Source organism: Stigmatopora argus, chromosome 5 (genome assembly GCF_051989625.1).
Source record: "Stigmatopora argus isolate UIUO_Sarg chromosome 5, RoL_Sarg_1.0, whole genome shotgun sequence".
NCBI lineage: Eukaryota > Metazoa > Chordata > Actinopteri > Syngnathiformes > Syngnathidae > Stigmatopora > Stigmatopora argus.
This window is the reverse complement of record NC_135391.1, coordinates 17895798-17919746: the sequence shown is the minus strand read 5'-3', so window position 1 is coordinate 17919746 and position 23949 is coordinate 17895798. Positions and strand designations below refer to the sequence as shown.

The window sequence follows — 23949 nt, the reverse complement described above, 5'->3', positions numbered from 1 at the left end:
CCGAGGGACTCAAAGTGATATAAATGCACTATACCTCCCACCCATAGGTGGTGTTATAAATGTGAAGAAACCTTTCCAAAAAGCAGTTCAACGGAAACAGTTGGTAAGCATTTTCTACAATAGCGGTTGTTATAAGCTTGTGTGTCCTACCTGGCGCTTGGTAGTCCACAGAGATGTCGGAGGGGCCTTGCAACAAGGCTGATCTACGGTACACCACATGCACTCTTCCCTTGTCCTCCAGCTCCTGGGTGCCTCTCTGCAGAGGTTCAATGAAGTATTCATCTTCATCGGTGCGAATCATTCCAGCCTGGAATGCACAATTACCACAGACAAAATTGTCAAATAAAAATGTACATTGCAAGCATGAAATTAATTCATTAGTGACCATATATATATATATATATATATATATATATATATATATATATATATATATATATATAAATATATATATATATATATATATATAGAGAGAGAGAGAGAGAGAGAGAGAGATAAATATATATATAAATATATATAAATATATATATATATATATATATATATATATATATATATATATATATATATATATATATATATATATATATATATATATATATATAGAGAGAGAGAGAGAGAGAGAGAGAGAGAGAGTCATGGGTTTAAATCCAGGTCACATCCACCTGTGTGGAGTTTGCATGTACTCCCCAGGCCTGCGTGGGTTTCCTCTAGGGACTCTGGCTTCCTCCCACGTTCCAAAAACATGCAGGGAAAGCTGCTTGAACACTCTAAATTGCCCCAAGGTGAGTGTGAGCGTGAATGGTTGTCTGCCCCCTTGTACCCTGTGACGGGATGGCCGATTAAGGGTGTCCCTTGCCCCGGGGCCCATAGTTGGCTGAGATAGGCTCCAGCACACCAGGTGACCCTTGTTAGGATTAGCGGTTCTGAAAATGAACGAATTATAAAGTAATTAGAATGACTCTGAGAAACCAGGCATCTGCCTGAGGAGTCTAATTCAAAGCATTGCAGATTTATGACCACTCTGACCTATGACATTTTCTCTTCTCATAATATTACCAACCCAGCAAATTTCACCTATATAGCCTAATCCGTTTTCACGATGTCACAAAAAACCTTTTCTGAATCTTTTAGCTTCTAGCTATTGACCCCTAAATGTTAACACCTCTTCTATTTTATACTATAAACATATAATGTGAGTTTGATAATCCCTTTCTTTATTTTTAACTCTGGTTGCATTGACGATGATAAAAATGTGTACAATCATCCTTTTGCATTGAATTTAAATGAATGAGTCACTACTGTGCGCTAAATTGGTCATCTGCCTCTATCACTGGAGGGACTCAAAAAGGAAAAAACAAATACATAATATCAAATAACATGACGTTATAATTACAGTGGTACCTCGTCATACGACCGCTCGTCATACAAAATGCTCGTTTTATGGGGGAAATTTCGATCGAATAATTCGCCGGTGATGCGGTCAAAATTTCGTGATGCGACCAAGCCAGGTGGCCATGGCATTTTTTTTTTGCATATCTTTCGTGTATAACAATATTTACGAGCACCGGATGAGTTATTCAGACCAGGAAACGCACAACGGGCATGCGCGGGGAAAAGAGGGCTTTCTGGGTAATGAAGTATACTCGTCTTCACAACGCCGACAGGCAATGGCACTCAGAATAAAACTTTACCCACAATCAATACGTGGGTAAGCTCAGCTGCTGCATTTCCTGTTATTTTTATCTAATACGAGGAGTATTATATTACTTCTCGTTGGCTGCTCATAAGAACATCAGGGGCACTGGCTCACAACAGCATCCCCGGTAGCAACTCTATCATAGGCGCCGTTCGAGGGGATGCGAACACAGATGCTACAAGCTAAAAGGAGCCGCTAGCCAGCGCTGCCGAAGCTCCCATGAGCAGCGGGGCGATCGCTGATAAAAGACTGCTGCTCGTTGGCTGCTCATAAGAACATCAGGGGCACTGGCTCGCAACAGCATCCCCGGTAGCAACTCTATCATAGGCGCCGTTCGAGGGGATGCGACCACAGATGCTACAAGCTAAAAGGAGCCGCTAGCCAGCGCCCCCGAAGCTCCCATGAGCAGCGGTGCGATCGCTGATAAAAGACTGCGATTATCCGATTGTGAGGACATTTGTGTGCATCATTTTCGGAATATTTTGAAGGGAATAGTACGACAGCAAACAGCCCATCGATAGCGAACGTGAGGGTGGAGTGTTTGTTCCGTTTACGAGTGCGTTGTTTGGAAAAAAAAACGAAGCCCCCCGCCTCTTTTGTGCCCCTCTCCCCTCGGCGAAATCCGCCCAATTTTAGTTAGATTAAACGCTTTATTTCTATTAAACCACTCATTATTTATTACTTTGTCAATATATGGTGAATTATAAGAAATAAAACATTTTTTTCAATCCAATATCCTGTTTTTGGTGTTTTTTTTCAGAGAGTTGGAACGAATTAATTTGTTTCCCATTCATTTCAATGGGAAACTTCCGCTCGAGTTACGAGAATCTTGTCATACGAGCTCAGTCCCGGAACGGATTACGCTCGTATGTCGAGGTACCACTGTATATATATTTACATAAATATAAAGACAATGTTTTATCTCGCCTCTTAGTGGTGCGATGTTGAAGTGCAGTGACTAGGAATGGTTGATACGACGTCAAAAAGATATGTTCATGAACACTCAGTTTGTTGCTCATGCACGTAATGGAGCATTTAGCGGGCAAAAGACGAATATTTCCCCTGGGAATGGCGAGTGGCTTAAAAAGCCATTAATGCCACTTCAAGGTCTCAAGCACCCACGTCCAGCTTCCGCCACTTTGGCACATTTGCGTTCCTGACGTTTTGCGTAAAAATGTGTGAAAAGTCTCATACAGTAAATACCTTGACTATTAGGACCAGATTTTGCCACAGCAAAATCAACAAAGGCCAGTTGAAGATGTCTGGATTCAAGCTAGTTTTACTTCAAAGGATTTAACCCTACATAAATCAATGTATAAATTGTTAGTGATGCAGGAAAAGCACAAAACTGCAAACTGCATTCCTGCATAATATATTCCATTGGTCCTTACCAGTCAAAATGGATTGGACATCTAGTGGCGTTGACACATGAGCATTCACAGCCACGCTTTGTACATCAATAGCAAGCAATATATTGAAGAATATGAAAATAAAATTATAAATAAAAATCAACTTTGGAATGGCACATGTATTTCAGGATTTAGCATTTGAAATTAATCTTAAATTGATTTTAACACTACCAAAGCAGGGCGGCCCGTTGGTGCGAGTGGTTAGCGTGTCGGCCTCACAGCTCTGGGGTCCTGGGTTCAAATCCAGGTTATGTCCACCTGTGTGGAGGATGCATGTTCTCCCCGGAACTGCGTGGGTTTCCTCCGGGTACTCTGGTTTCCTCCCACATTCCAAAAGCATGCATGGTAGGCTGATTGGACACTAAATTGGCCCTAGGTTTGGGTGTGAGTGTGCATGGTTGTCCGTCTCCTTGTACCCTGCGATCGGCTGGCCACCAATTCAGGGTGTCCCCCGCCCCTGGGATTGGCTCCGGCACCCCCGTGACCATAATGAGGATTAAGAGGTTCAGAAAATGAGATGAGATCACATTACCAAAGCAAACTCAAAATTCCCTTCAATCAAAAGTTGACCCAATAAAAATAAAACAATAAAAAAAGGAAGTGACCCCAAAATGTCCAAAATTAAAAGAGGGGACCTGGAAACTCAAAAAGCACGCGGCCCAGGAAAATGCCCCATTATCAACAGGAGGTGACCCTAAAATATTCATTCGTCCCTCCCCCTCAAAATGCATTGACACGAGTATTAAAAACTATGAATTGGACATCTATCTTTGTGAACTGGAGTAAATACTTAAATACTATAAATAAATAAAAATAAAGATGAAATGGCCGCTAGTGGATCATAAGGGTAATATTGCTTATCACCCTACATTAACTTTAAATAATTGTTTGTCCTTGTTCCAACTTTGGTATTTTAGGGAAGGCGGTGGGCCGACATTTCTCTCTCCAACAAGACGTGGACATGCATGGCGCTTCCAAGGCGGCGGGATGAAAATGGCAGCTAATGATGACGAAGGTTTGCTCGGATTTCTGCAAAGTAAATACACCTTTGAACAACACGGCGGGTGAAAGGTGCCACTGTCCGGCCTCATAGCCAGCCCTCTAAGAGCTTTTCGCACTGAAAGGAGTCGTTTCTGACCAACTGGAGCCCTTCAGCTCAATGCCACATGTTGTTTTTGGCACGACCGTGCTGTCTGCTTGGCCCGGACTGAAGCCAGGAGTATTCAAGTGATGGAACACAGAAGTCTTGATCCTTTTTGTGTGGGTGGGGGGGGGAGGCTGTTTGGGTCCGAGCAAAAAAATGACAGTTTCTGTCCGACACCTGCTCTTGTCATGATATGCTTGGTGTACACTACAGTCGGGGCGTGATTAGTGATTATGTCATCCGTATCGGCCATTACTAAGAAATAATGTGTCGATGCTGCGGAATATGTACATTTCGCAATCTTTTGGCTACTGCTTTTCACCCAATACAAGATGATTGACATCCAATCATGTTGTTATTATCCCTCTGTTTTGAATTTTTACCATCCAATCAATTTTAAGCGTGAGAGCGGCAGCGAGGAGTGTCAATGGCAGCCAGTGAATGAATAACAGATTCTTTGACATTGATTTGAATTATTATAAAAATTATTTGAAAAATAAGGATTTTTTATTTTATTTTAAAGTAAATGCATTGACTTTCACAGGAACATCGTCCCAATGTTTGATTTTTTAACTGACGTCCAATTAAATTGAAGCGGGAGGGTGTCAGCGAATGAGTATACCTCTAACTTAAAAGGAATTGGCCCTTTACCAACGTCAATTAGTTATTGCATGTTTGATTAAGCCAGTGCTTCTCTATGGTCTTCTGTTGCGCCCCCCAAAAGAAGACCTTAACGTTTTGTGCCCCCCCCCAAACCAAAAATTGTAGTTTTATATAAAATTCTGAGTAACTCCCTGAGCGAACTCTGACAGTAAGCACGCCACTGATATCCACCAAGTAAATGTGCAATGACCCTTTATATTCTAGTCAGGCAAAAAGTATGTTTCTTAAGTCAAAAGCTCCTAGGTATCGCTTTGCACCCCCCTCCCCGGCATCGCTCCGTGGCCCCACCTGGAGGGCCCGCCCCACTATTTGAGAAACACTGGAGTAAGCCTTGAAAGCAATGACTTTACATTGCCAATATGCAGTAAATTAGCATAAAAGATAATTTTTTTAATACATATTTTTTAAAACACAGTATCTGCAACACAATTAACATATATCGAATAGGAATGAACAAAAATAGTCAATTCACAGCACAAGGACGACAGGACGCCACGTGATTGGACGTCCGTTATCCTTAATGCAGCTTAACGAGTTAACTCAGCCATTCCACTCCCGTTAAAAACGTGGAGTGAAGCCAGAGTTGGTGAGGAACAAACAGCGTATTGGAACGTGAGCAGCATGTGAAGCATCAACGCTGTGACAAGCAAAGGCAGTGTGTGCACATGGCGGTTTACACGAGGAGGCCGCCGACGTGAACTTTGGGGAGGATGGGAACGACCAATCGTTCCGCCCACTTGAGGACATGGAGGTCAGCTGCATTCCTCTCTTGTTTGCTCTTATCATTTTTTTCCCCTACTCTCTCTTTCTAGCCATATGCAGCCCATCCCAGCCATGTGACCCACATAAAAAGTCGATGGAAAAGGTACTCATCCCTAGCAGTTGTGCTGACAAGTTAAATAAAAATACTAAAGTAGATTTTTCAGCTATTTAGTCTTGACTCATTTTATTGTAATAGATTTCTACACTCAATTTTAATTCCAAAGGATTACGCAGGGGGCAGCCCAGCGGCTCGACTGGTTAGGGCGTCGGCCTCACAACTCTGGGGTCCTGGGTTCAAATGCAGGTCGATCCACCTGTGTGGAGTTTCTATGTTCTTCCCGGGCCTGCGTGGGTTTTCTCCGGGTACTCCGGTTTCCTTCCACATACCATAAACATGCATGGTAGGCTGATTGGGCACTCTAAATTGCCCCTAGGTATGAGTGTGAGCGTGGAAGGTGGTCTGTCTCCTCGTGCCCTGCAATCGCCTGGGCACCGATTCAGGGTGTCCCCTGCCTCTGGCCCAAAGTCATCTGGGATAGGCTCCAGCACCCCCCACGACCCTAGTGAAGATAAAGTGGTTCAGAAAATAAATGAATGGATGAATGAATTTCATCCATAGGTATTGCAGGCAGTAACTGAGTTACGATCAAATAAATGACAATCCAAGAAAGCACAAACGTGGTTTGTTTTATGTGGGGGTGTAAATGATAAATGTCAGAATGCTACTTTCTCAGTTGTTTTAACAATGTCTTAATAATACTTAGTTTCAAGGGCCTTCAATCAATTAATAAGTTATTATATTTAAATTGAAGACAATTAGTTCTACTTTAACTAAAGTAATAAAAACAGCAAGGAACTATAACCCTAATCCTCATATCTAAGGGCAATTGAGAGTGTTCAACCAGCCCATTGTGCATGTTTTTGGAATGTGGGAGGAATCTGGAGTACCTGGAGAAAACCCACGCAAGCCTGGGGAGAAGATGTAAACCCCCCACAGGAAGCTCTGGACTCAGAATTGAACCTTCGATCTCAGAACTGTGGCTCTGACGCGCCAATTACTCGACCACGAGACCGCCCAATCAAAACATATTGGACTTAAACAAGGAATGATAGCAGACTTATGCCTAAAAAGGCAAATTCAAAGCATCACCGTATTTGACCCTCTCTTTTCATCATAGTACCTACCCAGCAATTTCAAGTCCAATAAACTAATCTGCTGAACATTTGTTCATTTACTGTCAACCCTCCTACATCATGGATTGGATGTCTAGCACCATCGATGGCAGCCAATAACTTGAGCAAAAAAATGGCCTCAAATAAATAGCAAGTGACCGAAAATCTAAAGGAAGTGACCCATGGGAAAGCAAAGCATCCTCATACAGTTACTTATAAACAAGATTATTTCTGCCGGGACGTTTTCTTTTTCCCTATAAGGACTAAGTATGAGTACTTTTCCCCCCATCCGTGGCCGGCAGTGACTATAGTATTTACAATGTCAATGATCAAAAGTAGCAGGTGTACTCGGGCCTTAGCAATAACTGTCATTAAAACCACAAGAACATACTGTTCATTTTTACAAGCTCAGCAAAATTCATCACAGATGTTTTTCGTTTTCATCACCGCACGTCCAATTCGATGACTTTTGAGGCTTATTTGTTTGTAGACAAGATTAACTCATTCCCTGCCATTGACGGTCACTACCTGCTGATTTGGGGTGGATTTCTGGTGACTTTGAGTGACTTCCTGATCATTTGGGGCATTTCTAGATTGCTTCCTGTACATTGGTCTATTGATTTTGGGTCACCTTTTGATAATTTTGGGTCACGGATCATCTCCTGTTTATTGTGGGTATTTCTGGGGCGCTTCTTTTTGGTTTCAGTTTACTTGCCATGTTTTTTTTGCCATATACAAGTCACTTTGTTAATTTTGGGCGTCTATTGGTCGTTTTCCATTAATTTGGGGGGTATTTAAACACTTTATTGTATTTTGAGTCACTTTCAGTTGGACACTGATAATTTTGGGGAATTTCCAGTTCACTTTCGGATAATTTCAAGTCACTTCCTATTGGTTTTTGGCTTAAACCTCCTACATTGAATCGAACGTCTATTACTGTCAATGAAACTGAATAAATTGAAAATTACTAGAATGTGATTTCATCTAACTTAGTTAATGAAAGAAAGTTAAAAGGACCTCTAAAGGTGAAGAACAACTAAATAGCATGTTATCCAGGAAAAAAAAAGTTCAAGATACTAACTTCGAGAATTACAAGAAATTCTGGAAATTCCTCGCTAATTAATTTGAACTTAGCTAAGAAAAATCATTAGTTTCAACAAACCTACACAATAGCCGCAAAGAAAATTGTAATATTTTACAGTTATTATAAAAAACGATACTCTAAATGAGCCAAATGAAAAGGAAAATGGCTCATTTGTCATTAATCGTAACATCCAGCCAATATCAGCAGATAACAGACAGTTGCAAGGTGCTCTGGTAACCCTTGTTGAACTATGGAACGCTTTAAAAGATATGCCAAAAAGCAGGGCACTGGGCCAGAACTCATTTTCCATGAATTATCTTAAACACCTAGGCGGGCCGGTGGCTTGAGTGGTTGGCACCTCGGCCTCACAGGTCTGAGGTCATGGGTTCAAATCCAGGTCGGTCCACCTGTGTGAAGTCTGCATGTTCTCCCCTAGGCCTGCGTGGGTTTCCTCCGGGTATCCGAGTTTCCTCCGACATTCCAAAGACATGCATGGTAGGCTGGTTAGACACTCTAAATTGCCCCTAGGTATGAGTGTGCGCGTGGCCACCGATTCAGGGTGTCCCCCACTTCCTGAAAAGTCAGCTGGGATAAGATCCAGCACCACCCGCGACCCTGGTGATGATAAAGCGGTTCAGAAAATGAATGGATGAATGAATAAATGTAATTCTATGGAATAACTCTGTATGCCTACCAATTAAAAAAAGAGAGAAATGGTTTTCATGTACTGTCTGAATTGATCAGAGCATGTGGGTTTGTACAGCGTGTCAAAAATGAAAAATAGGTACTAAAATTATATGTGGGAGGACCTTTGCAACAAAGAAAAATCCCCGTTAAGGACTGCATTGCATCAGATGCGTTTTACGTATAGCTTGTTTGCTTGAAACGCGGCCCATTGCTCAGCTCTTGAGCTAGCAGACACAGGAAGCCACCAGACCCATGGCTATAATTAAGGAGTCGTAAAACATAAACCTCGCACAGGACGCATCAAAGAGCGACACGCTTCCTCCATAGCATTTAGCGACACTTCAACTCTCGACACAGGCGCAAGAGGAGTGAGCCAATCACGCTGTGAGTTTAAGTAACTCATCATTTCATTTTGTTTATTTGAGATAATCTTTCATCCATTCATTGTCCATAGCCTACCCCAACCAACTGCATGGTAGGCTGATTGGACACTCTAAATTCCCCCTAAGTATGAGTGTGCATGGTTTTACGTCTCCTCGTAGATTATATATATATATATATATATATATATATATATATATATATATATATATATATATATATATATATATACATATATATATATATATATATATATATATATATATATATATATATCAGTGGTGGTCCGTGCATTTTCTGGTAGCGCCTTCAACGTATTCAATCCAACCCTCAAAAACTATTTTATGGCTATAAAACCTCTACTGCAGCTACAGCTGCGACACATAGAAAACAACCAATAAATCAATGCACAAAAATAGGGTAAAATCCACTTCCTAGCAGCATTTCATGATTAAATACAAATACTGGAGCTTTTCAGACATTAAAACCAGGCCAGGAGGGTGATTTTCAAAATATAATATGATTCAGATATTTCCTAGGCCAGCAGAGAAGGCCTTGAAGGCCCTCATGGCCCGCCACTGATATATATATATATATATATATATATATATATATATATATATATATATATATATATATATATATATATATATAATATTATATATATATAATATTATATATATATATATATATATATATATATATATATATATGGCACCTCCTGAAGATTCTATCGATGATCCAAGGCCTCTTGAATCTGACAAGGAGGACTTGAATTTAAGCTACCAATAACCTGTTAACTCTGGCTCCCTGGCCAACAGCAAAATTTGATTAAAACCATGATTTGCTCTTTCTTGCTTTATTTCACAAAGAAAATGATTAAAGCTTGTGGTTGTGGTTAATTAAATTACAACCTATCGAATTCAGAAAAGTACACCCTGGTGTGACATATGTCAAATGCTGCTTTAAGTCATTGTCTGCCATTGATGGGGCTAGATCCAGAATATAGAAAGAGCCATATTGTACAAAAAAAAAACAATTATGTCTGGAGCCACAGATAATCAAAAGTCTTATAATGAAGGCAACCCATGCTCTATGTATCTATACTACCAAAATGACTAAGTTTGCTACAAATAAATCATGAACATTCATGATAAAATATTTACAGTGCATTCTGTTGAGAACGATGCAGCACGTGACTGCTCTGTTGTACAATGCCACCTCAAGTTTAACTTCATTACAATATTCATGAATTATGTTTCATTGCTTTGATCAAATTCAAGAAACACAATAAAGAAATCCAATTTTTGATGAGTTTTAATTTGATGATTTGACAAAACCACAACAAAATGGAACATGCATAGCATGACCCTTCACCATCTGTGAACAGTTTTCCACACTTTATTATCTCGCAAGTTGCAAGAAACCTTGCAGCAGTAGTGAAGTAAATCTATTTTTGCGCTGCTCTACTTTCTCCAGAATGGCACTTTTTCTTTCTTTTCCAATTGGATACACGACTGCAAATCTAGCATGCCTTACCTGACTGCAGAAAAGCCAGCAGACATTTGTTACGCTCTTTGTGTTAATTGACAAGTTCTGCATTGACAATGAATGCAAATGACTGAGTCCAACAAATGTTCAATCATCTGTTTTCCTCAGTTTTTTTCTTTTTTCCCCTTGGGATCCATGGCCCATCACACAGTCGCTGGTTTGCTTACAACAGCTACCAGCCTAGTATCCCGCCCTGCTGATAAAAACGTGTTTCAGGCTAAGAGGCAAATTTTCGTTGATAGGCAAATGTTGAAAAGTAATAATTATTCTACATCATTCTAAAAATGCAACGCTCCACCCAGTGCTCGCAGAGACATTAAAAATAGGTAGTTGCGACCAGAGATATTATACGAGGAGTTGCGGGGGAAAGAGCCAGTGCCCCTGATGTTCTTATGAGCAGCCAATGAGAAGTAATATAGATGCTCCCCTACTTACGAACGAGTTAGGTTCCGAGCGATTGTTCATAAGTTGAATTTGTTCGTAAGTTTCTCAGTGCTATATTTTGTATTATAATATATGTTTAAGGCCTATATAAGTATATTGAAGGTTTATATAAGTGTATTTGTATGTTTAAGGCTTGTATAAGTAACACGCATTGGTTTGTACTGAAAAAAAACATTTAATAAAATGGAGAGAATACATACAGTACTGTATACATACATTAGAGAGAGAGAGAGAGATTTACTAGAAACTGGCCGCAAGAAGCTAGCTAATAACGATTGCAGTTTTCTTTTTTTCATCATAAATGATGCGGTAGCACTGTATGGCATCATTCAATTGATTTGCAAACTTTGTGCAACGTTCAATATTTGGGTCCTGCTGCTCGATCTTTATGTTTATAAATGGAACTGACGGTCGAGCGATTCAAGTTGTATTTCCGTGCAACGCTCACCACTTTCTCACGCGCATCAAGCTTCGTTATTATTGCCACTCGTTTCAAATGAAATGGCTTGCCTCTTCCTTGCACCTCCCTCAATAGAAGCCTTTCGCTTTTCACCAACCATATTGAATAATGGATGCACGAGATATTTGATGGTAAAAATGAAAAAGGTTCTTTGCGCACTGGAGATACGTTCACGCACTTCCGCACTGCAACGAACTGGGCAGAGGAAGGTGGATGCTGGGTGAGCTGAGCTCTCACAGCGTCAGGCGTCGGTATTAGCGGTGGAAAGAAGCACTACTCGGAAAAAGGCGTGCAATACAAAATCGAACTTACGAACATTTTTCGACATAAACGCAATTTGCAGACATGTTCGTATGTACCGTTGTTCGTAACTCGAATGTTCGTAAGTAGGGGAGCATCTGCTCCTTTGATCTGCTTTGATGAGCTGCTTTGAAAAGTTGGTAGCCCGCCATATCAGGAATACAATCTCTCCCTCAATTGACCCTCACCAGTTTGCTTACAGGGCAAACAGGTCCACTGATGATGCTATTGCCATTGCTCTTCATACAGCACTGAGCCATCTGGAACACCCTGGGAACTACGTGAGGATGCTCTTCATTGACTACAGCTCAGCCTTCAATACCATAAAACCGGACATTCTGACTGACAAACTCTCCCACCTTGGACTATCCTCTTCAATCTGCTGCTGGATAAAGGACTTCTTGACCAACCGCCCACAGACTGTTAGACTTGGTCCCCACCTCTCTTCCTCCATTACACTAAGCACTGGCTCCCCTCAAGGCTGTGTACTGAGTCCTCTTCTGTACTCCCTGTACACCTACGACTGTGCACCCACCCACCAGTCTAACGCCATCATCAAATTCGCTGACGACACCACTGTGGTCGGACTCATCTCAGGAGGGGATGAGTCGGCTTACAGAGATGAGGTCAACAATTTGTCTTCGTGGTGCTCGGTGAACAATCTCACACTGAACACCACGAAAACTAAAGAAATAATCTTGGACTTTCGCAAACACGGCACAGATCTGGCCCCACTCCTCATAAATGGAGTATGTGTAGACAGGGTCCAGTCCTTTAAATTCCTGGGGGTCCACGTCACGGACAAGCTCTCATGGTCTACAAACACCACGGCAGTGGTGAAGAAGGCTCAGACACGACTCCATTTCCTCAGGGTGCTCAGGAAGAACAACTTGGGCTCCAATCTTCTGAGAACCTTCTATAGAACCACTGTAGAGAGCATCCTGGCGTACGGCATCACAGTGTGGTACGCTGGAAGCACGGCGGCAGACAAAAAGGCCATGCAGAAAGTGATTAACACTGCCCAGAGGATTGTCGGCTGCTCTCTGCCCTCACTTGAAGACATTGCCAGCCCGCGTTACCTCAGCAGAGCCAAGCACATCATAGGGGACCCTTACCACCCTGGTCACAATCTGTTCCAGCTGCTGCCCTCTGGCAGACGCTATAGGTCCCACAAAGCTCGGACAAATAGGCTTAAGGACAGTTTTTTCCCCACATCCATCAGACATCTAAACTCGCGCTAACATACACACATTCCCTTCTGCGGCATATGAATAGATGTTTGGTTGGTGATCTGCCGCCTCCTAGCTGACTTGAAGGAAGGTAAGTGGCAGACAGTGTGCGGTAATCGAGAGGTAAGCGACCTGTATGTAATCGAGAGGTAAGCGACCTGTATCCACAACAGCGGAATGACAAATTACAAGTCCGTAACTTACACTTATTTAGGTCTTTTGCCGATTAAACGTAGCTTATGGAGAAGCACCATCAATTTCGTCACACGCAGTTTCTGCGTGTGATGACAAGTAGGCTTTTTTGTGTTGTGGTAATGACGACATGGCCTATGTCCGATTATTATTATTATTATCTGTATACTATACTCCTCATATTAGCGATCGCTCCGGCATTCACGCTGAGTGACGGAAAAAACACTGAAAAAAATGCAACCCTCCGCCCAGTGCTCGTAGATATCTGTTATACACAAAAGAGATGCGGCAAAAAAGACAGTGCGCTACAATGATAAACAGCCTCTCATATCTTGGCCACCTGTCTTTCTCGTATCTCGAAAAATTTCTCGTATCTAGAGATAATTATTTGCTCGAAATTTTACTCGTATCTCAAAATGCTCGTATGTCGAGGTACCACTGTATATACAGTAATAACTTCACAAACAACTTCAACATGCTTGTGATTTTACTCCAAGTATAGTTTGTGTAACTTGTAATTCTGTGAAAAGTTCTTAGAATCTGCATTTTGTGAAATATGTAAATAAATCAATTGGCTGCGAATGACAGCGACAGACATCCAATCCATTTGGACTGGCATGTATAGGCAACTAGTCTTAAATTGGCATATTTTTCATTAATTAATCACTTTAAATCAATTGCAAGTCTCTCGGCATGAATGGTAGCCACTGATTTAAAGTGGAACAGTAAAGTTGTAAAAGACAAGAGCCACAGGGGTTTACATCCATGAGGAAGGTCCATTTCTGCTTTTAATTTGTTCCATTTCATAGTCCAATTTTACTTTTAAGCTTTCAAGGCCTGGGGCAGGGCCACATCTGGCCTAAGAAAGGTACACATTTCATTGATCTAATGGCCCTGAAACATGAGCATTAACTACAAGCCCTCCCATTTCGGATGGATTGAATTTCAAGCTACGTCAATGGCAGCCATAGAGTCAAAATACAAAAACTTTATTTTTTTGTTGTATTTTCCATTTATATGTGCTGCCCAACTATTTCTATTTCAGGGTCCTTGGCTCAACCCCCACTCATTGGCTGCCATTGACGGCAAATTTACTCGGCAGGGAGGGGTGAATATTTGGCAGTTGTTATTTTATTATTATGTTTTTCATTAAAATGTAAATAGTTAACAGAATATTTACAGCGGGCAGTCTATATATATATATATATATATATATATATATATATATATATATATATATATATATATATATATATATATATATATATATATATATATATATATATAGACTGCCCGCTGTAAATATTCTGTTAACTATTTACATCAGTGGCGGTCCGTGCATTTCCTAGTGATGCCTTCAGCAAAAACTATTTTATGGCTATAAAACCTCTACTGCAGCTACAGATGCGACACATAAAAAATAATCAATAATAACCTCATACAATTGAAATATTATTTAGGAATATAGCCATATTTTACTCACCAAAAATCATTTTTAACTATACACAACATCCATCCTCCTTTCTTTCCTCCTTTTCTATCACCATCGAAGCTAATGCTGAAAGTCGAGCCTGTCCTGTCGTATTTCTGGCATTCGTTTTTATTCGATTTAGTGCTGAAAATGTTCCTTCCTAGTTGTGACAGGCTTGCTTGCTTTGGAGTTGTCCGACCTTTCCAGCTTTTTTTTCTTAAAAAGTCCGTCTTGAAAATGGCTTTGACAGTAAATCTGCAAACAAATCCATTTCTTCTCCTCCGTCAGGTTGACAATACCGCTATTAAATCAACACAACAATACATTTGCTTGTGCAGCTCGCTCCAGATACAGTTTGGTAGCTCTGGCTAGTCCACTCTATCACAAGCCAATCATAGTTGGTGAAAGCGATGACGTATCCCTATGCATGCGAGAAGGCAATGACGTATCCCTATGCCTGCGAGAAGGCCTTGGTGTCACCAAATCGAATTCTGATTGGTTAAAGCAAATGTCTTATCGATGCTTGTTTAATGCAGCAGAGCCTGCAAAACAGATTGCGAAGGCCTTAAGGCAGATTTCTGACCCTAGCAACAAATAATGGCTTAAATGTAATTGGTTAAATGCTTCAATATGAAAACACACATCTGGAAGCAGTGTAACCAGGGGGAAAAGCAATGAAAGGAAGCTAACAGACAATTTGGAATTATTTAATAAGTATTCATGGACAAAATATAATTAACATCAGTCTGTGATTCAGATATTTCTTAGGCCAGCAGAGAAGGCCTTGAAGGCCCTGACGGTACACCACTAATATATATATATATATATATATATATATATATAAATGACTTTGATAACCTCTGCATTATCTAAACAGACTTTAATGAGGCAGTGCCACTTGAGCATGCATCACTGTTGCCTGGGATTTAAACTTCCTGCATTAACAAGATGGAAAATCTACTCGTAACAGCAATGCGGTTTACTCTGCTATCTTTATGGAGCACATAAATATGCCTCACCATCCCTTTCCATTTGCCAACTACGAAACCTAAAAAGAAAATTTCCCTAATAGCACATAATCTTCTCAATTGTACATTCTTAGATGTTGGGCATCTGACGTCGTGATTTCAACGCGAGCTGTTTCCGTGGCCAGAGTAAAAGATCACTGGATAACCGATAAAAAAGATAAGCTGTTACAAGCAGAGATTGTTGTGTTACTGTTCTAGATAGGAATCATCTAATACTATTCACATTTTTTTATTTTTCCATAAACAGACAAGTTTAGCTACCACCTAACTGAAATCACAGCCAACTGGTCTCCCTGAAATTCAATCCGCAATGTTCCAAAAATGCAAAGTTCCATAAAGGGGGCCAATGGATGGTAGTCTTTCCAAAATAGAAGACAAACTACAAAAGTTTTGGTTTCTGTTGGGTGGGATGCTTATTAGGGCTTTGGGGGCATGTGTGTATGTGTGCTTTTCGCCTGTTTTGTCCCTACGGGCTTCCTTTCCTCTGGTAACCAGCTGCTCGTGATTTGGTAATCAGCCCTTGTGTGTCTATTTAAACCCTGTGTGTTTGTGAGTCATTGTCGGATCGTCAACTTTGTTTACCTCATACCAAAATATCACACCATGTTCCATGTACCTCGTCTCCTGTCTTCCAGTCAGGTTTGATTTTGTTATTTGATCCTACGTCATTGTTATTTTCTTGACACCCTTGCCACGTTTTATTAAACGTTTTGTTAGAGCATTCCATCCAAGTCCTTGACTGCTTTCCTGCATTTGGGTCCTACGCTACGTTCCACGCTTGACGCCACATGAACGTTACAGAAGCTAATGAAAGTTTTGTTTGTGAAAAAGAAAAAAAATGTAAAAAACTACAGATCGTTTTCTTTTGGGGGGAAAAGAAAACACAGATGGCTTTATGTGCTAAAAAGTTCAACAAAAAATATTTTATTTCTTGGGGAAAAAAAGACTACAAACAACTTTGTTATCCAAAAACATGATCCAAATGGCTCCGTTTCTATAAAAGGAAAAATCTAAGGACAAACTGCAGATAGTTATGTTTCTGAAAAAGAGGGCAAACTACAGTTGGGTTTTGTTTCCAAAAAAAAGACAAACTACAAACAGCTTTGTTCTGAGGAAGAAAAAAAACATTTCTGGATCCTTACATTTCTGAAACTACAATTTTAAATAAGACACTATGACAAAATGTTTTTTTTTTCCTACAAAAAAAATTGAGAACTAAAGATGAGTTTTGAAAAAGAAGAAAAAAAGTGTTAAAACCAAAATTAGTAGATGATGGGGAATTTTGAATGGACAACCCCTAAATGTAGAGCATCACCAATGGAATCTCGGATGCGGGTTATTCATTCCCTAAATACCACAAAAGTTTTACGAGGGTTGACAGGGAGGTCCGGTTGGCCTGAGCGCACAAAAGCCCACTCCTGTTTTATGTTGGGAATGGGCGGTTCGAAGGCCTTCATCGATTAACACCCGCTCAAGCGTAACAAACCTCAGAATAAAAAGCCTCTTTGGAACAAAACACCATAAAAATGCTGACGTAAAGAAAAGCTCAGCCTTCCAGACGCCCGTCAAGAAGATTGCCGAACGGCGGACTTACCAGACCATCGCAGTTGTTAATGGCAACTGAGGCTCCGGGAACATCCGTGATGTCACCCACAAAGGCGCAGTCCGTCTTCAGCGCGTCTATCCTCCTAGTCCCGTTGTCGGCGACTCCCAGGGGAAGTCCCTCGACACTCTCCACGTCGTTGTGCCACTCCACCGTAGCCCCTGGCGCCACCAATCTGTGGTTAAGCCGCAGTCGCAGGTGAAATTCCCTCCCAAAGGCACTGATGTTAAAGAAGAGCCGCTGATCTTGAGCGGTGGTGGCGGTCAAAGCTTCCCTCCTGACCCGCTGCTTGTGGGTGGCCGACAGCAGGTGGGATAGAAAGTGTCCGTGGGCGTCGGTGCTGAAGGGGGTGACTAGCCCGAATTCCTTCAGACGCCGCGACAGTTGAACTGCAACACAAACCACCACACTGGTAAATAAAAAGAAAAGACCAAACGTGCCGTATTTTCCAGATAATAAGCCTGTACGGAGGGACTGTGGATCCAAGGCTATGTATTTTCGGCATTCAGCTTTGCATATGGCCAAAGTAGTTGGTACACGGTCGATTGATCGCCGGTCTTTTGGTCGCCGATCTTTGGTCGCCGGTCTTTTGGTCGCCCGGAAGGTAAGTGATAATTACCATTTAAACCGTTGCTCAAATTCCCTAAATACAAACTGCGAATTACTATTTAGTCATACTTAATGCCCTAGTAATTATTAGGCTAAAGAAAGGCTCCAAATTTCCCGGACTTTTAATGTTTTTTGTTGGAGAACTTGTTAAGACCCTGACTGACGTAGCTTCTTAAAGGGACAACGCATGTACATACAAACTCTTATACACTCACACGTTGGCTCAGTGAAACTGCTCATGGCCATTGTTGGCTTTTATTTTTGCGTAGACCTTGTTGTTTTACCTTGTTTTGTCGCCGGTCTTTTGGTCACCGGTCTTTTGGTCGCCCGTTGTCGCGGTCGGGGTGACCAAAAGACCGGCGACCAAAAGACCGGCGACCAAAAGACCGGCGACCAAAAGACCGGCGACCAATCGACCGCACACAAAGTAGTTTACACAAAAACGACAGTTATTATAAGACGTCGCAACTCTGTTTGATGTCTTCCTAAAAGTGATGGAAAATGTCTTCCTAATGTTAGCCTCGTCATTTTTGATGTAGCGAATCATCGACTCATTTACTCTAAAATTGAGCGGGTTGGTGGCCTAAGTGTTCCCTTTTTCTTTGCCAGAACTTGCACCTCCCTGACGATTGTCATCATTTTAAAGTGAACAAGAAATGTTTCTGAATGAACAGAAAGTGACCAGAGAATGCCCCAAATGTGCAGGAAATGACAGATGAACATAGGGGGACCCAGAAATTCCTTTCCAAGAATAGGTGTCACTAAAAGTGACCAGAGAATGCCCCAAATGTGCAGGAAATGACAGATGAACATAGGGGGACCCAGAAATTCCTTTCCAAGAATAGGTGTCACTAAAAGTGACCGAGAGATGCCCCCAAAATGAACACGAAGTGACCCAATATATCAGACCATGAGCAGGAAATGATTTAAAATCAAAATATATGTAAAGTGACTCAAAAGCACCCTAAAATTAACTGGATAGTAATCCAAAATTACCTGATCATCTGCCATTGACAACGACGGACAAAACTGGCTTTGAATGCTCATCCTTCAGTGAATGTTCCTCTTTTTTGCCCATGCAAGTCAAAATGGATTTGAAGTCTATTGACAGCCAATGAGTTCATACAGTTCACCATAAAAATGTAAAAAAAACAGATGACCAAAGGCCTCAACAACTCAAAGGCACCGTCTTTTTATTGAAATATTTGGGGGGTGGGTTCTGAGCATATATCTAGAGACCTTGTAATTACGCTGTTTAAGCCATTTAAACAGTTGCCTAAAATTACACATCTGCAAAAATGACAAACTTGTAAAGAAAAAGATGAAGAATGCTTTCAAGTTTTTGGAGCTAATTCTGACGCAAGCACAAGTTTTGATGAAATGACATTCAGGCAATGACAAAGGAAGCATAAAAAAAATCACGTCTGCCTGAATGATAGATGACGGCAACACATCTGCTTTGGAAACATCAAAGGTTTTTTATGAGGCAATGATGACGCCTTATCCTCTTTCATCAGATTATATTTTTTTAAACATGTTTCTCAGGTGTGCGTTCAAGTGCTTAAAAAAATGAATATGTGCATTTTTGGACGTCTCATGTAGAAATGAGTAATAAACACTTTTTCTTCCAATTCAAAATTCATTAATTAATTCATCTTCCATACCACCCGTCCTCGAAAGGGTTGCAGGGGTTGCTGGAGCCTAACCCAGCTGTCTATGGGCTAAAGGCAGACCACACCCTATACTGGTCACCAGTCAGTCATAGGGTACACAGAGAGACAAACAACCATTCGTATTCCCAATTATACCGCCACCACCGGGAATTGAGCCCACGCCTGCCCACACGAAGTAAGGCGAGTGAACCTCTACACCATGAGGTGGCTCCAATTCAAAATTGTAAAAGCTATTTTGTGACATGACCCAGAGTGACCAAGAGTTCACCTGGGAATCCTCTAAAATCGTGCAGTTAGGGGTGGAGGTAAGTTTTGGTGAAAATATAAAATTACAAATGTATAAAATTGGTACATTTATTCAGTTGAAATGTTCTTTTTCATTTAACTTAGAAACATTTTACCTTTCAAGACGGCTGAATTGGGCGGCCCGCCGGCTAGGTGGTTAACGCGTCAGCGTCACAGTGGGGGACCTGGGTTCAAATCCGGATCGGTCGACATGTGTGGAGTTTACTTGTTCTCCCCGGGCCTCTGTGGGTTTTCTCTGGCTACTCCGGTTTCCTCCCACATTCCAAAAACATGCATGGTAGGCTGATTGGACACTCTGAATTGCCCCTAGGTATGGGTGTGACCGTGAATGATTGTTTTTCTCCTTATGCCCTGTGATTGACTGGATAGGCTCCAGCACCCCCTTAGTGAGGATAAAGCGGTTCAGAAAATGAGATGAGAAAATATTGATGAATTCACCCTATGGTGCAGTGGTTCTTCTGTTTGACTTTGGTGTGGGCAATCTGGGTTCGATTCCCACTCTGTGACAGTGTGATTGTGAGAGTGAGTGACGATCTGTCTCTCTGTGTGCCTTTCGCCCGAAGACAGCTAGGTTAGGCTGCAGCAAACCCTGCAACCCTTTCAAGGATGGGCAGTATGGAAGATGTCTGAATAAATGAATAAATGAATGAATGAACGGAAAAAAATGGCTCAATTTTCATTTTCAAATTTACCATTCAAATACTAAGAGGCAACTGCTAACTCAGCCTCACCATGGATTCACATCACTATGCCTCATTACTGATGTCATTATTGCCCCCTGACATGAGGCAGGAGGACAGGAGTGCCTCACTCTGCAGCTGTGCCCAGTAGTTTAATGAGGCTCAACACAACAATACCTTACACATATAAGTTGATACTAAAAAACAAATACATTATACACACCACCGGAACAAATTATATTTCACTCATATAGTAAAAGTTTTGAACATAGCAACATGGTGTCACTGCATAGCGTGCCAACATGCCATACAGTATAGTACATAATATTCATAAATTCTCCGAACCACTTATCCTCACAAGGGTTGTGGGGTGTGCTGGTCCCCATCCCAGCCAACTACGGGCACAAACCCTAAATTGGCGATCAGCCAATCGCATGGCACAAGGATACGGATCACCATTCATGCTCACACTCATCTAGGGGCAATTCAGTGTGTTCAACCAGCTTAACCTACATGTTTTGAGGTGTGGGTGGAGAACATGCAAACAGCACACGGTGGAGGCCCACCTGGGGTCGAACCTTCTATTCAAGTTATCAACGTATTATTAAAAACAAGCGCCGCATAGACTTCATTTAATTGTAAAGGTAGTGATAAGGCAGACTACACCTTAGATTGTCTCGCACCATTCCATGGCTTGCGAGAAAGCTTTCTCAAAAACCAAAGGAATTTACATGACACAACCAAAATCCTATTTTCTGAATATGGAATGAGCCAGTTCACAACCTTGCTTGCAGAAATGATAAGTTCCATCAGGTGTCACCGCATCAGAGAATTGTGGCCAGTGTGTCAACTGCTCTCGGTGTCCCATCAAAACATCTCTAACAAAGAGTATCAAAATAAATCAACCGACTCAAGAAACTGGCATGAAAGGAGACACAGTAGTATACCATAAAATTCTTTTGAAGGATGCATATGGCTCTCCGCTAACCTGTGAGATAAAATATGGAAATTGCTACTGAAAGAACAGAGTGCCGAACGCGCCAATTGGACATGTCATGTCAGCACTGAGACGCCAACACTACCTCTAGCGCTGCTTTAATCAGAATTCTTTTTTACATTAGACTATTTTGCATGCACTCTCTCATTGATACTCATTAATTATCATCAGCAATGTTGTCAAAATAAAGACTTGTTATACTTTTTGTGGTAGAATGACAAAAAATGCATACACTTCGTGTATTTTACTTTTAAATTCTGGGTACAGCCGCCTCGTGGTGTAGAGGGTCATGCGCATGACTTTGTTGAGGGCAGGTACGGGGTCGATTCCTGCTGGTGGCGGTATGAATGCGCATGGTCATTTGTCTCTTTATGTGCCCTGCAGCTGACTGGCGACCAGTTTAGGGTGTAGTCTGCCTTTGGCTTGTTAGCTGATTTAGGCTAAAGATTAATTTCATATTGAATATGGACAAGATGCATCCCAGTTCTAACCGTTCAGATGGGTTTTAACTGTTTGAAATGTCCCTGTATGCTCAAAGACGACTTAATTACCACAGCAAAATATCAGATGTTTTAGTAAGGACCAGAACCTTCTAGAAATACTGTATATCAGGGGTCCTCGATCGCCACTGTGGGTGCAGGTTTTTGTTCCAACCAATCCAGCACAGACACTTTGACCAATGAGATTTCTGCCGAAAACAAGAAGCACCTGATTTCAATCCACTGATTGCACTTGTAGGACACCAGATTGATGAAAAGGTGTCCTCTCAATGGGTTGGAATGAAAACCCGCACCCACTGCGGCCCTTTGTGGAATAGTTTGGAGACCACTGGTGTGTACAGTCATCATTAAAACTCAGGTTTGAGGAAAAGTCCAGTTGGAACCAGATATGCCTGCAGTCTGAAAGCATCTAATGAGGCACAAACTGGAAAGACAAAACATTCAAATATTCGGCCAAACCAATCCAAATGGATTAGACATCTAGCACCGTCGATGGTAATGAAATATCAGCATTCACAGCTAGGGTCTTCACAGTTTAAATGGGCGGCCCGGCGGATGAGTGGTTAGCGCGTCGGCCTCACAGGGGGGACTTGGGTTCAAAACCAGGTCGGTCCACCTGTGTGGAGTTTGCCTCTTCTCCCGGTTTCCTCTCACATTCCAAAGACATGGGTTGGTTGGTTGGACACTCTAAATTGCCCCTAGGTATGAGTGTGAGCATAAATGGTTGTTTGTCTCCTTGTGCCCTGCGATTGGCTCACCACCAATTCAGGGTGTCCCCCTCCTCTGTCCCGAAGTCGGGCTGGGATAGGCTCCAGCACTACCCGCAACCCTAGTGAGGATAATGCGGTTCAGAAAATGAGATGAGAAATAAGATGTTGTCAATGCCAGGCAATTAGATAATTGTGGGTCCCTTCCTGGTTAATTTTACGGGACTTATGGTCACTTCCTTTTTAATTTTAGGGTACTGGGTCACTTCCTGTTGATTTTGAGTCAATTCCTGTACATTTTCAGGGCAATCTGAGGTGACTTCTTCTGCACTTTGAGTTTGATTTGTTTAATAAAGGGACATTACATATTAATAAACATACAGACGCTCCCCTACTTACGAACATTCGAGTTACGAACAACGGTACATACGAACATGTCTGCAAATTGCGTTTATGTCGAAAAATGTTCGTAAGTTCAATTTTGTATTGCACGCCTTTTTCCGAGTAGTGCTTCTTTCCGCCGCTAATACCGACGCCTGGCGCTGTGAGAGCTCAGCTCACCCAGCATCTACCTTCCTCTGCCCAGTTCGTTGCAGTGCGGAAGTGCGTGAACATATCTCCAGTGCGCAAAGAACCTTTGTCATTTTTATCATTAAATATCTCGTGCATCCATTATTCAATATGGTTGGTGAAAAGCGAAAGGCTTCTATTGAGGGAGGTGCAAGGAAGAGGCAAGCCATTTCATTTGAAATGAGTGGCAATAATAACGAAGCTTGATGCGCGTGAGAAAGTGGTAAGCGTTGCATGTGAATACAACTTGAATCGTTCGACCGTCAGTACCATTTATAAACATAAAGATTGAGCAGCAGGACCCAAATATTGAATGTTGCACAAAGTTTGCAAATCAATTGAATGATGCCATACAGTGCTACCACATCATTTATGATGAAAAAAAGAAAACTGCAATCGTCATTAGATAGCTTCTTTCGGACAGTTTCTAGTAAATCTCTCTCTCTCTCTAATGTATGTATACAGTACTGTATGTATTCTCTCCATGTTATTAAATGTTTTTTTCAGTACAAACCAATGTGTGTTACTTATACAAGCCTTAAACATACAAATGCACTTATATAAACCTTCAATATACTTATATAGGCCTTAAACATAAATTATAATACAAAATATAGCACTGAGCAA

General features: G+C 41.4%; 1 protein-coding gene across 1 annotated transcript in view; it reads right to left on the bottom strand.

The window, feature by feature from the left end:
• adamts3 (ADAM metallopeptidase with thrombospondin type 1 motif, 3) overlaps nt 1–23949 on the bottom strand; it is a 144727-nt gene that overhangs the window by 115650 nt on the left and 5128 nt on the right. Inside the window, exons 3-4 of the mRNA XM_077600895.1 lie at nt 17272–17669; nt 151–307 (exon numbers count right to left, since the gene is read on the bottom strand). Coding sequence (XP_077457021.1) covers nt 151–307; nt 17272–17669 — 555 coding nt within the window. The remainder of the gene's footprint in view (nt 1–150; nt 308–17271; nt 17670–23949) is intronic.